General features: G+C 40.1%; 1 protein-coding gene and 5 non-coding genes across 6 annotated transcripts; 4 read left to right on the top strand and 2 right to left on the bottom strand.

The window, feature by feature from the left end:
- The first annotated feature begins 2625 nt into the window (after window positions 1-2625).
- LOC133447787 (U1 spliceosomal RNA) lies at window positions 2626-2788 on the top strand. The gene has a single exon (XR_009782949.1). It is a non-coding gene; the product is annotated as a U1 spliceosomal RNA (small nuclear RNA).
- Window positions 2789-3233: 445 nt separating this feature from the next.
- LOC133447780 (U5 spliceosomal RNA) lies at window positions 3234-3348 on the top strand. Its single transcript, XR_009782942.1, has one exon. It is a non-coding gene; the product is annotated as a U5 spliceosomal RNA (small nuclear RNA).
- An 826-nt stretch (window positions 3349-4174) lies between these two features.
- Window positions 4175-4315, top strand: LOC133447779 (U4 spliceosomal RNA). Its single transcript, XR_009782941.1, has one exon. It is a non-coding gene; the product is annotated as a U4 spliceosomal RNA (small nuclear RNA).
- Window positions 4316-7127: 2812 nt separating this feature from the next.
- LOC133447781 (U5 spliceosomal RNA) lies at window positions 7128-7242 on the bottom strand. The gene has a single exon (XR_009782943.1). It is a non-coding gene; the product is annotated as a U5 spliceosomal RNA (small nuclear RNA).
- Window positions 7243-7687: 445 nt separating this feature from the next.
- On the bottom strand, window positions 7688-7850 carry LOC133447788 (U1 spliceosomal RNA). The gene has a single exon (XR_009782950.1). It is a non-coding gene; the product is annotated as a U1 spliceosomal RNA (small nuclear RNA).
- LOC133447345 (tubulin alpha-1B chain-like) lies at window positions 7824-13280 on the top strand. The gene is made up of 5 exons (XM_061726019.1): window positions 7824-7842; window positions 9937-9944; window positions 11228-11450; window positions 12067-12215; window positions 12285-13280. The coding sequence occupies exons 1-5, from the start codon at window positions 7824-7826 to the stop codon at window positions 13263-13265; spliced, it is 1380 nt and encodes a 459-aa protein (XP_061582003.1). The 3' UTR covers window positions 13266-13280.
- The last annotated feature ends 2023 nt before the right edge of the window (window positions 13281-15303 follow it).

A 15303-nucleotide genomic window follows, 5' to 3' on the forward strand; every position in this document is an offset into this window, starting at 1 on the left:
CTCTTGTCTCGCTCCTCTCAAACAGAAGCCAGAATAATATCATCAAAGCTTTGGCCACTTCAGTAAGACGCATCATCCACACAGAAATCCAAGAAAGTGAAATCTTTTCCATATTGATAGATGAAACCACAGATGTGTCGCACACCGAGCAGGTTTCGGTTGTAATCAGGTACATACACAACATGGAAATCAAAGAGCACTTCCTTCAGGTGTGTAATGTGCAGTCAACAAGTGGAGAGGCTCTTGAAAAGGCAGTAGTGATGCCTTTTCTGGAAGAAAATGACCTGAAGATAGAAAACATCAGGGGTCAAGGTTATGATGGGGCTGCAAACACGAGTGGGTGCTTTCAGGGACCTCAGTCAAGAATCCAAAGAAGAAATCCCAAGGCCTTGTATGTGCCCTGTCAGGCACTTTGTCTTAATCTGGTGTTGGTGGAGTGTGCAAAGTCCAACATGTGTTTTGTCAGTTTTTTCAACTTGGTTGAAAAACGTTACTGTTTTGTTGCCAACTCATCTAAACGGCACTCTGCATTTATTGAAATGCAGAAGAGTTTGTGCCCTGATCAGCTTTCACGGGAGCTGCAGAAGCTGTCAGACAAACGGTGGGCCTGCAGAGAAACTGCCCTTAACACTTTAAGGAAGGTCCTCCCTGCTGTTATGCAGTTTCTTGAGGAAATGACACCGCAAGATCCTAACCCCCAGGAGATAGCAATTAAATTCTCCTGCAATTGCACATATAACACAAAGTTAGACACATGAATATTCGCAAAACTGATCAATATAATATTAGTAATATAACGCACTCTGTAGAAATGTGGTGCTCAAATCTGATTCCCTGTACATCCTGGCATCATGCACAGAGCCTGGCCATCTCACCTACACGTTTGATATTAGATTTGCAGCATCGCATCATCTGGCAATTTAAAAAAATACGTTTTCAAACATCATTAAGACAGCGCTCAAAAATAATAGCAGCTTACTGTTCCATTATACCTACTTGGACATTGATGCTGTGGAAACCTTTAACAAAGTCAGCCTCATTTTGGGATGGTGCTGTAATTGGCACATGTGTCCCATCGATGCATCTAACGTTTGGAAAGCCTGCAATATAACCAATGCTCATTAAATATAATCTCACCAGCAAAGATTTCTGTGCAGAAACCTAAGCGATGCTGACCTGCCAGTTGGTGGAACTCCGTCTTAATGACCCTCGTAGGTTTGTGGCCAGAAAAACGATTAAAGTTGTGCATGAAGCGCTTTAGCTCAAAGCACACTTTACGCACGACTGACAGGTAGTTGCTTTCCCGATATGTTCAGCGTCTCCAATACTGTACAGAAACTCCCAGATGCAAAAAAACGGAGAGCGATGCACATTGTTTGCAGGAAAAGAGGGCAGACCCACGATGCGTGAACATTAAAAACATTAACAATGGTTAAAGTTAAAACAATTTTTAATGGTTAAACATTAAAAATGGTTGAATTGTAACAGTGGTGTCGCTTTCATTTTTTCTAAGATTATTAGCTGATTATATGTGTAGTGGGCTGGCATCAGTATTTGATTTTAGAATGAATTTTGAGTGTATTTCCCACAGATTATGAGTTGAGGAATATTGAAAACTGTGAGTGTATTTCTCCCAAACTATAAGTTGTGGAATATTACTTTTTTTTAAACATAATATTAAGACAATTTAAGCCAACTGTAAGTGTAATTTTTATTTTATATAAACTTAAAACATTTAAAAATATCACTAAAATATTTTTAATCAGTTACAAAAAAAGTTTGAGTTCCGTGAACTTATTAGGGTTTACAGTGTATGGATGGAGAAGGTTACTCAAATAAATCAGGGATTCTGCTGAAAAACTGTATCGCTCTCGCAAATACTCATCGGGGAAAGATAAAATGTCATATCGTGGTCTTATCACCCTCTCACGGTGAATTGAACGGACAATTTGGGCTTCTATGTGTAACAAGCAGCAGCCCTCCTGAATTTGCACTTACAATAGATACCCGAACATAGCTGGGTTATTTGAACAAAACCTGAACAAAACCGGCATAATTTACCCTGGGTTAACATACCCAGTTTAGCCAGTAAACCTCCTTCTTGGAATACCCCCCATTGGCCACCCCGCTTTAAAACATGTTAAAATTCCGTTATAAATCAACCCTAGTTGTTCACACTCCCTACCAATAGGTGGCAAAAGCAGGACATGCAGCTTCCTTCCTTCCAAAGAAACAGGAAGTAGCTGGTCTTATTTTAAAAACACACTTGAATCAAAAAATGTATATCTTCAGTTTAGTTCAGTTTTGTGTCGCTTGAACCTCTTGTTGGGTTGTGGGCCATTTGTGTCGGGATAATCGGAGGAAAACTGATATTTTCTCCAGTTAGCTGTAGCGTTGTAGATCCAGCAATGCATTATGGGAGATACCAGTTTTCAGATTGTTTTTTATGTTTTATAATGAAAACGTCATCAATTGTCACTTTTTAATACACAGTCGATTTGTGTACTAAAATAGTGTAGTGTTCCGGTCCCTGTATCCTGTGGTTTTGTTACTTTATATTGTTGACACCGTCAGTGAGTTTGGTGTGTGTGTGAAAGACTCCCCCAGCCGTGACGTGAACAACTCATACTTACCTGGCAGGGGAGACACCATGATCAGGAAGGTGGTTCGCCCAATGCGAGGCTCAGCTATGGCACTTCGGCTTTGCTGACCTTTTGCGAATTCCCCAAATGTGGGAATCTCGACTGCATAATTTCTGGTAGTGGGGACTGCGTTCGCGCTCTCCCCTGATTAAACTGTTCAAGGAAAACTTTATATATTAAGTGATGCAATTTTACATAGTTTCTGCCGTGTTTTACAAATATGCATGCTTAATTTACAATGACCATTTGAACATTTTCTACACCAGTGTTTCCAAACCTCGGTCCTCAAGGCCCCACTGTCCTGCATGTTTTTACATCAATGGATGACTGGAGACTGGATGTGTTTTACGTCATCATATTCCCACAATGCATCACGCGTGGATCGGTATAATTCTTCATATAAATCTGTTATCCTCAATTAATCGGATCTTATTTTACTATTGTCACGATATTTAATCAGTTTTCGTGTCAAATTGTGTCAAATTGCTAATTAATAAATAAAATAAATACGGTAGTCACATACAGCGAGAACCGTAAGTAAGTTTACTATGGCGGAGAATGGGGTCGGACACTTTGAGCCAATTACATTATACACTCTTGTTTCTTTTCAGATCGTATAAATCTTTCGCCTTTTACTAAAGATTTCCGTGGAGAGGAACAATAAGAGTTTCAACAAATTTTTTGATGCCCTGTCTTTGACGGGGCTTTCTATACATGTTAAAAAAAAGCTTAAAAGTCCTGATTTTATTTCCCGTACGGGAAATAAAACACTTACTCGAGCAAGTAAGTCAGTCTTTATTTAAACGTGAAACATAACTGGGCTTTCTATTCATGTTAAATGCAAAAACGGAAGTATATTAACGCCATACGTTTTGTTTAATATATATTTATTTAACGTTGCATCCCTCACCTAGTGTAAACTCCAGCCAATTTAATTCTAAATAGTGTAACAATTAGTCGCACCAAAAGTCACAAAGAATGTTGAGCTGAACATAGGACAATTAAAGGGAATTGATGAAAAGTACAGCAAAGAAAAGAAAAGAAAAACAAGACGTGCAATATCATATTTACAGTGCAATGCAATTGGAATCACAGCAGGGGGGCCAGATCCTAATCGTGAATTGTCGGATAATAAAGGACATTACACGTGTAAACTGAACACGTTTGTGTAAAACGTGAAGAAAATTATGTTGGATCATTTCAATGTTGTGACATATTTGTAATAAATTACAATGTTACATGTTCAGTTTTACATCCACAGAGTAACAATAAATTACGCTGCTTGAGAGTGGTGTCTTGGATGAAACTAATATGTGTAAAAACTGCTGTTTTGAACAATATAAATGTGTTACTTTTTGTGCCTGCAGGTATACATTCTAGCTGCAAGTATATATTTTTAAGGATGCAATAATTTGCTCACTGGAATAATCTTAGATAGATCACGTACTCTGCATGTTTTTCGTGTCACATTGAAACCGTAACAAAAAGTTCCACGTCCCTGAATGAGCCAGCAGTCTTTGCAGGAAGTCGTCAGCTTTGCGCAGTGGCAATATCGTAACCAATGAGGTTTATCCGAGGTGTGATTATTGCTGGTTGAAAACTTTACCCAATACCCCGCCTAGACGACTTGAAATATAGTCGTCGAAGGCAATTTTAGACGGAGGAGACTTACTCACTTTGTATTATATAAAGAATGTTATGTTTGATCAGTTAGATACAATGGTTGGATGTTTAATGAAGGCAAGTCTTGATTCTTATAGGATTGGTGGCATTTTCTCAATATACGTTTCTAAGGACTTATTCTACTGTTCAATATTAATAAGTTATTTTTTTTAAGTGTTAGTTTTGATTATTTGAACTAAACTCAGACGGAGGATTAATGCCATTTTCGTAATAAACTAAGTTCATACTAATGAAGTGTTGTATGTGTAATAAACACAAACAAAAATGTACTTATAGATTTGCTTACTTTGCAATATAAAGTTCATAAAATAACTTTAAATGTCATAAAATAAGGTTAATTATTTTTCACATGTAGAGAGAGATATATATACTGCTCATTAAAATAAAGTGAACACTTAAACCAGTGTTTAATTTTGGGGGTCAAACCCCCGAAATGCATAGAAAACTATGCTATATCATCATATCAGTTCATCCATCTTCTCCTTCTTTGACCAACAGTATTCTAACCCAATCGGCCTTCCTGACACTTCCCTCTGCATTTACCCGGGCTTGGGGCCGGTGTTCTGCCAATCCTTGCTACCTGCCGAGAAATGCTACTTTGTGGTTCTGCGCATGCGCACAGTCGATTTTCAAAGTTTGATTGCCACGCCAATCATTTCTTGCACGATGTAAAATGGATAATATGGGATGTTGAGTATTTGATCCCTCAAAATACACTACCCATGACATGAATTGCATTAGACATTGTGAACATTATACGATAAAGAGAAAAAAAAAACAATTCTATCACTTTATTTGATATTCATTCAGTCATTGGCCTTTATTTAAAAGGAGCTTGAGGCTCCTTTTAAGAAATGAGACTCTCTAGCGCCACCCTTCACCACGACGGCCGTTGGGGGTACTGCAGCCAACAGTGAAGCCGGCACGGGAGAACGGGGAGAACGCACATGCAGCGTCACATCTGCAGGACAGCGCGGGAAAATCGGGACCGAATTGCAGCACATTTTGCAGCACACAGCCTGTTCAAGGCAACGGAGAGATACACTAGAGGGCTCATTCTTTTGGGTTTGGAACGCTTCATATGACATTATTACTAGAAAACTTAGGGTGCTGTCACACCTGTGGCCCGTTTGTTTTGTTCCGTTTCAGGGGCTGAATCGATACAGTTGTTCCGTTTCTCGTTTGTGGAATTTGTGTTCACAAGGCAAACGTCTGTACCGTTTCAAAGCTGATAACAAATGCCATGCGCGAACCAGCTGCTCTCTGATTGGTCAAATGAACGCGGAAGGCGTTTCCTCTTCCGCACCCCGAGATAAACGAATAATATAATATAATAGATCCATGTAAACAACACGCCCCTTTCAGCGCAGCGCAGACCGCAGCCGTTGGCTTTGGCTGATTTATGGTTCCGCGTTACACCAACGCAGAGCCTACGGCAGGGGTCCTCAACCCTGGTCCTCGAGGGCCGGTGTCCTGCATGTTTTAGATGTTTCCCTGCTTTAACACACCTGATTCTAATTAATCATCGTCATCAGCTTTTCATCCAGGGCTGCACAATTCTGTTGATGACACAGTCACTTGTATCACGGTGCAATGAAGCAGGGAAACATCTAAAACCTGCAGGGACACCGGTCCTCGAGGACCAGGGTTGAGGACCCCTGGCCTACGGCGTAGGGTACGGCGTAAGCACTGCGTCGTTTTAACGCGGAACCATAAATCAGGCTTATGCGCTCGGCGCAGAGCGGAGCCCGGTAGCGGACGAGAGGCCGCATGCCGCAGCCGGGTTTGCGCTGCTGTTCAATTCGGGCAGGGTTTGCGATGCGCCCGAATTGAACATTGTTTAATTTCATACAATGTTTAATTTGTGCCGTGCTGGGACAACATCTCGGCATGTCCAATAGGAGAGACGGTGGTGGAGGCTGCACCGACTCCTCTCATTGCGCTGCGGTCGCATATACACAATGAATGGAGTTGTATCACTACAAATAAAAAAATGAACCGTTTCAGGTCTCGATTGGAATCGTTCCGAGACCACCTCTCCTAGGCGATCTCGGAACGCTTGTTTTGTACCGTTTCAGAGCGCGATTGCTGTGTTCACATATACCAAAACGTTCCGATCTTTAGGGGGAAACGTACCCTGTATCGGAACAACTGCTTGAAACGGTACAGGTGTGAAAGCACCCTTAAAATGTATACAGATTTTTTTCATAAATCTTGCCACAATCCGGCCTCAAGCTCCTTTAACCAGGCAGGTCATTAAAGGTATAGTCTGTGATCGTATTCAAAAACATTTATTGTTATACTGGGTGAAATGGTCCTTCCATCCTGAGAGTAGCCATTGAATAATGTGTTCAGAAAAAGGAAAGAAAAACATCCGACCTCTCTGACAGCTTTAATCCTGTAAAAACTCTGACCAATCTGTTTTTTGCGGTCCGAATGAAACGGATTGGTCAGAGGACCAGAGGCTTGGCAGGGGGGAAAGAACCAATCAGATGTCCAGACCTTGATGGCAAGCTGGTGACGACCAGTAATTTGAATCAGGTGTGTTGAAGCAAGGAGACATCTAAAACATGCAGGACACCGGCCCTCGAGGACCGACTTTGGACACCCGACGTTAAATAAATATATATTAAACAAAACGTATGACGTTAATATACTTCCGTTTTTGCATTTAACATGAATAGAAAGCCCCGTTATGTTTCACGTTTAAATAAAGACTGACTTACTTGCTCGAGTAAGTGTTTTATTTCCCGTACGGGAAATAAAATCAGGACTTTTAAGCTTTTTTTAACATGTATAGAAAGCCCCGTCAAAGACAGGGCGTCAAAAAATTAGTTGAAACTCTTATTGTTCCTCTCCACGGAAATCTTTAGTAAAAGGCGAAAGATTTATACGATCTGAAAAGAAACAAGAGTGTATAATGTAATTGGCTCAAAGTGTCCGACCCCATTCTCCGCCATAGTAAACTTACTTACGGTTCTCGCTGTATGTGACTACCGTATTTATTTTATTTATTAATTAGCAATTTTACACAATTTGACACGAAAACTGATTAAATATCGTGACAATAGTAAAATAAGATCCGATTAATTGAGGATAACAGATTTATATGAAGAATTATACCGATCCACGCGTGATGCATTGTGGGAATATGATGACGTAAAACACATCCAGTCTCCAGTCATCCATTGATGTAAAAACATGCAGGACAGTGGGGCCTTGAGGGCCTAGGTTTGGAAACACTGGTGTAGAAAATGTTCAAATGGTCATTGTAAATTAAGCATGCATATTTGTAACACACGGCAGGAACTATGTAAAATTGCATCACTTATTATATAAAGTTTTGCTTGAACAGTTAAATCAGGGGAGAGCGCGAATGCAGTCCCCACTACCAGAAATTATGCAGTCGAGATTCCCACATGTGGGGAATTCGCAAAAGGTCAGCAAAGCCGAAGTGCCATAGCTGAGCCTCGCCTTGGGCGAACCACCTTCCTGATCATGGTGTCTCCCCTGCCAGGTAAGTATGAGTTGTTCACGTCACGGCTGGGGGAGTCTTTCACACACACACCAAACTCACTGACGGTGTCAACAATATAAACTAACAAAACCACAGGATACAGGGACCGGAACACTACACTATTTTAGTACACAAATCGACTGTGTATTAAAAAGTGACAATTGATGACGTTTTCATTATAAAACATAAAAAACAATCTGAAAACTGGTATCTCCCATAATGCATTGATGAATCTACAACGCTACAGCTAACTGGAGAAAATATCAGTTTTCCTCCGATTATCCCCACACAAATGGCCCACAACCCAACAAGAGGTTCAAGCGACACAAAACTGAACTAAACTGAAGATATAAATTTTTTGATTCAAGTGTGTTTTTAAAATAAGACCAGCTACTCCCTGTTTCTTTGGAAGGAAGGAAGCTGCATGTCCTGCTTTTGCCACCTATTGGTAGGGAGTGTGAACAACTAGGGTTGATTTATAACGGAATTTTAACATGTTTTAAAGCGGGGTGGCCAATGGGGGGTATTCCAAGAAGGAGGTTTACTGGCTAAACTGGGTATGTTAACCCAGGGTAAATGGTAAATTATGCCGGTTTTGTTCAGGTTTTGTTCAAATAACCCAGCTATGTTCGGGTAGCCTATCTATTGTAAGTGCAAATTCAGGAGGGCTGCTGCTTGTTACACATAGAAGCCCAAATTGTCCGTTCAATTCACCGTGAGAGGGTGATAAGACCACGATATGACATTTTATCTTTCCCCGATGAGTATTTGGGAGAGCGCTACAGTTTTTCAGCAGAATCCCTGATTTATTTGAGTAACCTCCTCCATCCATACACTGTAAACCCTAATAAGTTCACGGAAATCAAACTTTTTTTGTAACTGATTACCCAAAAATATTTTAGTGATATTTTTAAATGTTTTAAGTTTATATAAAATAAAAATTACACTTACAGTTGCCTTAAATTGTCTTAATATTATATTTAAAAAAAAGTAATATTCCACAACTTATAGTTTGGGAGAAATACACTCACAGTTTTCAATATTCCTCAACTCATAGTCTGTGAGACATACACTCAAAATTCATTCTAAAATCAAATACTGATGCCAGCCCACTACACATATAATCAGCTAATAATCTTAGAAAAAATGAAAGCGACACCACTGTTACAATTCAACCATTTTTAATGTTTAACCATTAAAAATTGTTTTAACTTTAACCATTGTTAATGTTTTTAATGTTCACGCATCGTGGGTCTGCCAATTCAACAAATCAAAAAATGCATAGAATATAAGTATTGAGCCTAACAAGAGACTAAGGAACCGTCATCAGAGTCAATCTTAAAGGACAACAAAACACACCAATAGTCACAGAATACAAAATACACTCACAGAAAAGGAGAAAAGTCGAGTTCTCCATTCAACTATTTTTCGTCATTAGATGGCAGAATATTCTTATTTTAACGATAAGAAGAAACATTTTTTTCCGCGTCGACTGCATCGTCACATTAGCTTCCGGAAACGGAGTAAAACATTTTTATGACTAAGTTCGAGAGAAAAGGATGTATAAACATTCTCAGATATATACCACATATTTTAACATGTAAAATTAGGAAATCTGATAATTTATGTATCAAGGAATATTTTTAACCACAAAATACATTAGTAGGTATCTTATTTTGAAGCCTGTAACCGGAAGTGTGTTTAGTTGTAAAACTAGACTTAACTGTTAAACTATTAAACTGTTAACAGATGAAAGGCTGTGTGGGTTTAAATACGGCAACAACTTAAAACGAAAGATATTATAAATCAACAATGTGTCTCTTTGTTTCATGCTGCAGCAACCAGGGAACTACGAAGCTGTTTGTTAGACGCAGTGTAAATGTAACTAAGTATAAGTAACTAACGTGTAACTAACGTAATGCAATTAACGGCAAAGAAACAGCGACCAATCAGGTGAAAGAACGAACTTCCGGTTGTTGGGCGAGTATAAATATCTCCGCCCAACGGTTCAGTCACAGTTGCCATAGAGACGCTTTAACGTCTGTCTGCTTAGCGAAACTTTTATCTACTTGCCCTTTTTCCACCTTAATACAGCAAACATGGTAAGTGTTTCTTAATTGTCAGTTTTATTTCGATTCAAAAGTTGAAACTTTCTCACCTCGTGTCAATTTCTTTGTTAAAATGCGTCATCAATTTTTCTTTGACATTGAGTCTGAAAATGTAATGTAAAATTAAATTTCTCTGCTGTTAAACAGGGTTCGTGTTTGATACAGAGATGGATGTTTTTCTTTTCATGTATTTTTTTAAACCAACGCCCAAAAGGCCGAAGCCTAAATTTCAGTTTAGTCATGAGAACTTTCCTACGGAAATGTATTACATTCACTTGAGAAAAAACAAATTGCTCTGTTTTTCTGAATTAACGATATACCTAACATTTTAATGGAAAAAAAATCTGCTATTTTTCCTCACTCGGCGAGACGCCTTCAAAATAAAAGCACTAAATATCTGTCTGCTTAAAACATAACAAATAAAAGCCTGGCTTTAAAGAACGTTAATGGGAAAACATAAAACACATTTCTAGAAATACTCTACTCATTTTAAAGGCCATTTACATTATTAACTAATTAACGTTCTTTAAAGCCAGGCTTTTATTTTATTATGTATTAAGCAGACAGCTATTTAGTGCTTTTATTTTGAAGGCGTCTCGCCGAGACCTTGTAAACGTCCAGCGCTTCGGACTTTAACGGTTAAAGTTTAACGGTTAAAGTTTAACGGTTAAAGTTTAACGGCAGTAGAAAGTGAAGCCTAACTGACACAAAAAGCACCTGCTGATAAAAGCGGCACAAGGTTTGTTTTGTTTGCTACTCCAGCAGATCAGAATGGACTTTCCGTCTGAATAACCGCAAAGTCCTGAGGTTTAACAATACCATCTATATAACTTAAAGACAAGAGTATCTCCTAATGTTTCAAACCAAAATAAAACTGGATTAAACTGGACAGGAACATGTTTGCTTCCATGAAATCGAGCTCTCAAGCGAATGAAGCTTCTTGCAAGTTTTGAGGAAAAACAGAGCAGATTTATTTTTTAATTAAAATGTTATATCGTTAATTCAGGAAAACGGCAATTTTTTAAAATGTATTTTTAATTTTATTATTTTTTTATATATATGTGTGTGTGTGTGTGTGTGTGTGTGTGTGTGTGTGTGTGTGTGCGCATATAATATATAATGTTTTTTTATAGTTATTTTAAATTTTTTTTCTTTACATTTTATATTTTAATTTTTATATAATGTATGTATATTTTTTCTTTTTATAGTAATTTACATTTTTTGCGTATAATCTTTCAGTCTAAAATGTTTCTCTTGTATCCTCCTGAAATTCCCAGCGTGAGTGTATCTCGGTGCACGTGGGCCAGGCCGGTGTTCAGATTGGAAATGCATGCTGGGAGCTTTACTGCCTGGAGCACGGCATCCAGCCGGACGGACAGACCCGAAGTGACAAGACAGTCGGCGGAGGAGACGACTCCTACAACACCTTCTTCAGTGAAACTGGAGCTGGAAAACACGTGCCGAGAGCCGTCTTTGTGGACCTGGAGCCCACCGTCATCGGTGATGATCAGTTCTGCTGCTTTTCAGTCTGAGCAGATCACATTTTAATGATTTGAAACTGCTGACCAGGGGTGGAAGTAGGATAAAGTTCTTGTAGGAACTAACCCCTCCCCACGGGCCCAACCTCAGACACAAATTCAATTTTACAATTTTAAAATGACTATTATGAAGTAAGACACAGAGCATAACTTATTGGAAAACATTTACAGAACAGAACAGAATTATTGTGAACAAATCTGAAGGATTGGTGGCCATCAATATTAAGTATTGAATAGAAATGAATTATAATTAAATAGTTGTTTTTTTTTATAATTTCCAGTTTAATATATATATATATATATATATATATATATGTATATATATATATATATATATATATATATATATATATATATATACATATATATATATATATATATATATATATATATACATACATATATATATATATATATATATATATATATATATATATATATATATATATATATATATATACATATATATATATATATATATATATATATATATATATATACATATATATATGTGTGTGTGTGTGTTCTGAGACAGTACAGTTTAACATTTCCAGGCCTTTGTCCCCCCTCTCTTTCAGATGAGGTGCGGTCGGGGACCTACCGTCAGCTGTTCCACCCCGAGCAGCTGATCACTGGCAAGGAGGATGCTGCCAACAACTACGCCCGCGGACACTACACCATCGGGAAAGAAATCATAGACCTGGTTCTGGACCGGATCCGGAAACTGGTGAGTTCCTCTCAAGTGGTTTTCACCTCCAAGCATCAACTGTTTCCTCACGGTTTTCTCTGTGGACAGGCGGACCAGTGCACCGGCCTGCAGGGCTTCCTGGTGTTCCACAGCTTCGGCGGGGGCACCGGCTCTGGTTTCACCTCCCTGCTGATGGAGCGTCTGTCCGTGGACTACGGCAAGAAGTCCAAGCTGGAGTTCTCCATCTACCCGGCCCCCCAGGTGTCCACGGCGGTGGTGGAGCCGTACAACTCCATCCTGACCACCCACACCACCCTGGAGCACTCGGACTGCTCCTTCATGGTGGACAACGAGGCCATCTACGACATCTGCCGCAGGAACCTGGACATCGAGCGTCCCACCTACACCAACCTGAACCGGCTCATCAGTCAGATCGTGTCCTCCATCACCGCCTCCCTCCGCTTCGCCGGTGCCCTCAACGTGGATCTGACGGAGTTCCAGACCAACCTGGTGCCGTATCCCCGGATCCACTTCCCTCTGGCCACCTACGCCCCCGTCATCTCGGCGGAGAAGGCTTACCACGAGCAGCTGACCGTAGCTGAGATCACCAACGCCTGCTTCGAGCCGGCCAACCAGATGGTGAAGTGCGACCCTCGCCACGGCAAGTACATGGCCTGCTGCCTGCTGTACCGCGGAGACGTGGTGCCCAAAGACGTCAACGCCGCCATAGCAACCATCAAAACCAAGCGCAGCATCCAGTTCGTGGACTGGTGCCCCACCGGCTTCAAGGTGGGCATCAACTACCAGCCCCCCACCGTGGTTCCCGGGGGAGACCTGGCCAAGGTGCAGAGGGCTTTGTGCATGCTGAGCAACACCACCGCCATCGCCGAGGCCTGGGCTCGGCTCAACCACAAGTTTGACCTGATGTACGCCAAGCGGGCCTTCGTCCACTGGTACGTGGGGGAGGGGATGGAGGAGGGGGAGTTCTCCGAGGCCCGGGAGGACATGGCGGCTCTGGAGAAGGATTACGAGGAGGTGGGAGTTGACAGCGTTGATGATGGAGGAGAGGAAGAGGCAGGGGAATATTAAGACGTAAGCGGCAGCGTCGGAAAGGAGGACGAAAGAGGAGAATTAGATCCCTTGAACATCCGTCAGCCAGTTCTCAAGTTTTGTGTTCATGACGGAAATGCAGTTGATGTTTGTTTGTGTTCATGACGGAAATGCAGTTGATGTTTGTTTGAGTTTGGCATCTGAAATGTGTTAAGTCTGGAAATCTAGATTAAAGTGAATATAACAATGTTTCACTTTTAAGCTCATTCACGCAAGTGCTGAAATGCTACCGTTTCATAATAGCAGCTTTTAGGGGGGGGGGGGGGTCTGACACTTGACTCCACTTTCTCTGTAGGCTCTTAGATCAGTGTCATATTTAACAAAACTCACTTAAGTCCCCCTTTAAAATCTGAAATCAGTTAACCTTTCACTGATTTCTGCTGCAGATCTAACTGTAACTTTCACATTGGATTAACCCTTTATAGGGCACTCATTGAAATACTTGGAAATGTACAATTTCAACCCTAGATTGGGGGCTACTACCAGAGTATTTTTCATTATTTCTTTTTTCATTTTTTTTTTTATTCTTGATGCAAATCAAGGTCAAAGAAGTTACCATATATGGTTCCTTGCCCATCGCGAGTAACATTGTATCTAACACTGAAGTTACCATGTATGGTTACTTGCCCATTGAGGGTGAAATTGTACCCATAAATTGGATATGTATAAAAATACAAAAAACACATACAACATAATATTTATGATGCTCTCTTCATAGAGATATAAGAACTTTTCTCCATAAATGGTATAACTTGTCTTATAGGGCCTCTCTTTTTCTACATCCATATATTTCGTCCAATCAGTCCAACCAGCTCCTGACCCTCTCTCTCCACCAGCAGCAGGCAGGTTGACCATGCCATTGACCATGCCACAGAACAAGAAGTGAAGAATAGCATTAGAATTAATGGTGGTACTGATATTATGCTATACAAATCTGTGGCAACATCCAATACAACATCCTATATTATCTTACCTTATAATGCGCTATTTGTAAAACGAAAACACCCGAAGTATGCACCGGGCATATGTCTACAAAAGGACACTGTCACTTTAACTAGTTTGACCATAAGGGGGTGTATTTGTAAAAAAAACACAAAGTATGGGTTACTAGAGTATCTGGCATATGTCTATAAAAGGTTCCTTAGTCACTTGCACTAGTTTTACCACAGAGGGGCGTATGATCATATATGGGGTCACCATTATTCATGCTAACTATTTCATTGATTTCACTAATTCTGCACAAACAACACTTATCTCATCAGTTAGCACCATCATTCAAGCACATACTGTGTGATTGTCATCAACTTAGCATGGTTAGTTTCAGCTTGATGAACTTTTGTGTGGAAGAAGGTAGGAGCAAAAATGTGAATTTTCCCCTTCTTGAAAATCAATGAAGTTCCCGCTTCTCCAGGGCTCTACTGATTGGTCTGATGCCATGATGACACTGTCTGTGAGAAAGCATGATCTGTGCTGATTGGCAGGATTAACTCACATGACTTCAAGACCTCACTGAGAAGTGTGGGGAAAGTAGTTTTTCATGTCCACGGAAATTACCGTATATGGTAACTCACCCTATAAAGGGTTAATGAAGGCAGAAATACACACTTGTGAAAAATTTACCATTTTATGAAGTGGAAATGTATTTTTTTATTGGTGTTCACCTCGTCAGCGCAAACTCAAACAGTCCTGGAAAGGAGAACAAAGGTCAGATTAATTACACTTGGATGAACCCTCAGCAGCAGGTGATGAAGCTTTTTTTCCCCTGATGGAAGACACCAAGGATGGATTCTCATCATCTGACCCCACCAGGAGCTTGTTCCTCGTTTCATCTTTGCTCAAGTAATTAACACAGATCATCCTTTTTCTATTAAAAAGGCACAATAGTTCTGGTCCAAATCCAGGGTCAACCATCGACTAAAACTGGACAAACCCCCGGTGACGTCACTCAGGCTTTAAGAGTCCTTTTGAAGCCTGTTTTTCTCTTTGTCACTGAAGGTGCAATGTTGATAGAAACTGA

The sequence above is a fragment of the Cololabis saira genome, chromosome 7, assembly GCF_033807715.1.
Source record: "Cololabis saira isolate AMF1-May2022 chromosome 7, fColSai1.1, whole genome shotgun sequence".
Lineage (NCBI taxonomy): Eukaryota > Metazoa > Chordata > Actinopteri > Beloniformes > Belonidae > Cololabis > Cololabis saira.

What these genes read in the sequence shown, in the direction of transcription:
- LOC133447345 (XM_061726019.1), top strand. An exon ending in CCTGGAGCCCACCGTCATCG is followed by an intron (nt 11,451 to 12,066) that starts GTGATGATCAGT and finishes CCTCTCTTTCAG; the next exon opens with ATGAGGTGCGGTCGGGGACC. An exon ending in TGGACCGGATCCGGAAACTG is followed by an intron (nt 12,216 to 12,284) that starts GTGAGTTCCTCT and finishes CTCTGTGGACAG; the next exon opens with GCGGACCAGTGCACCGGCCT.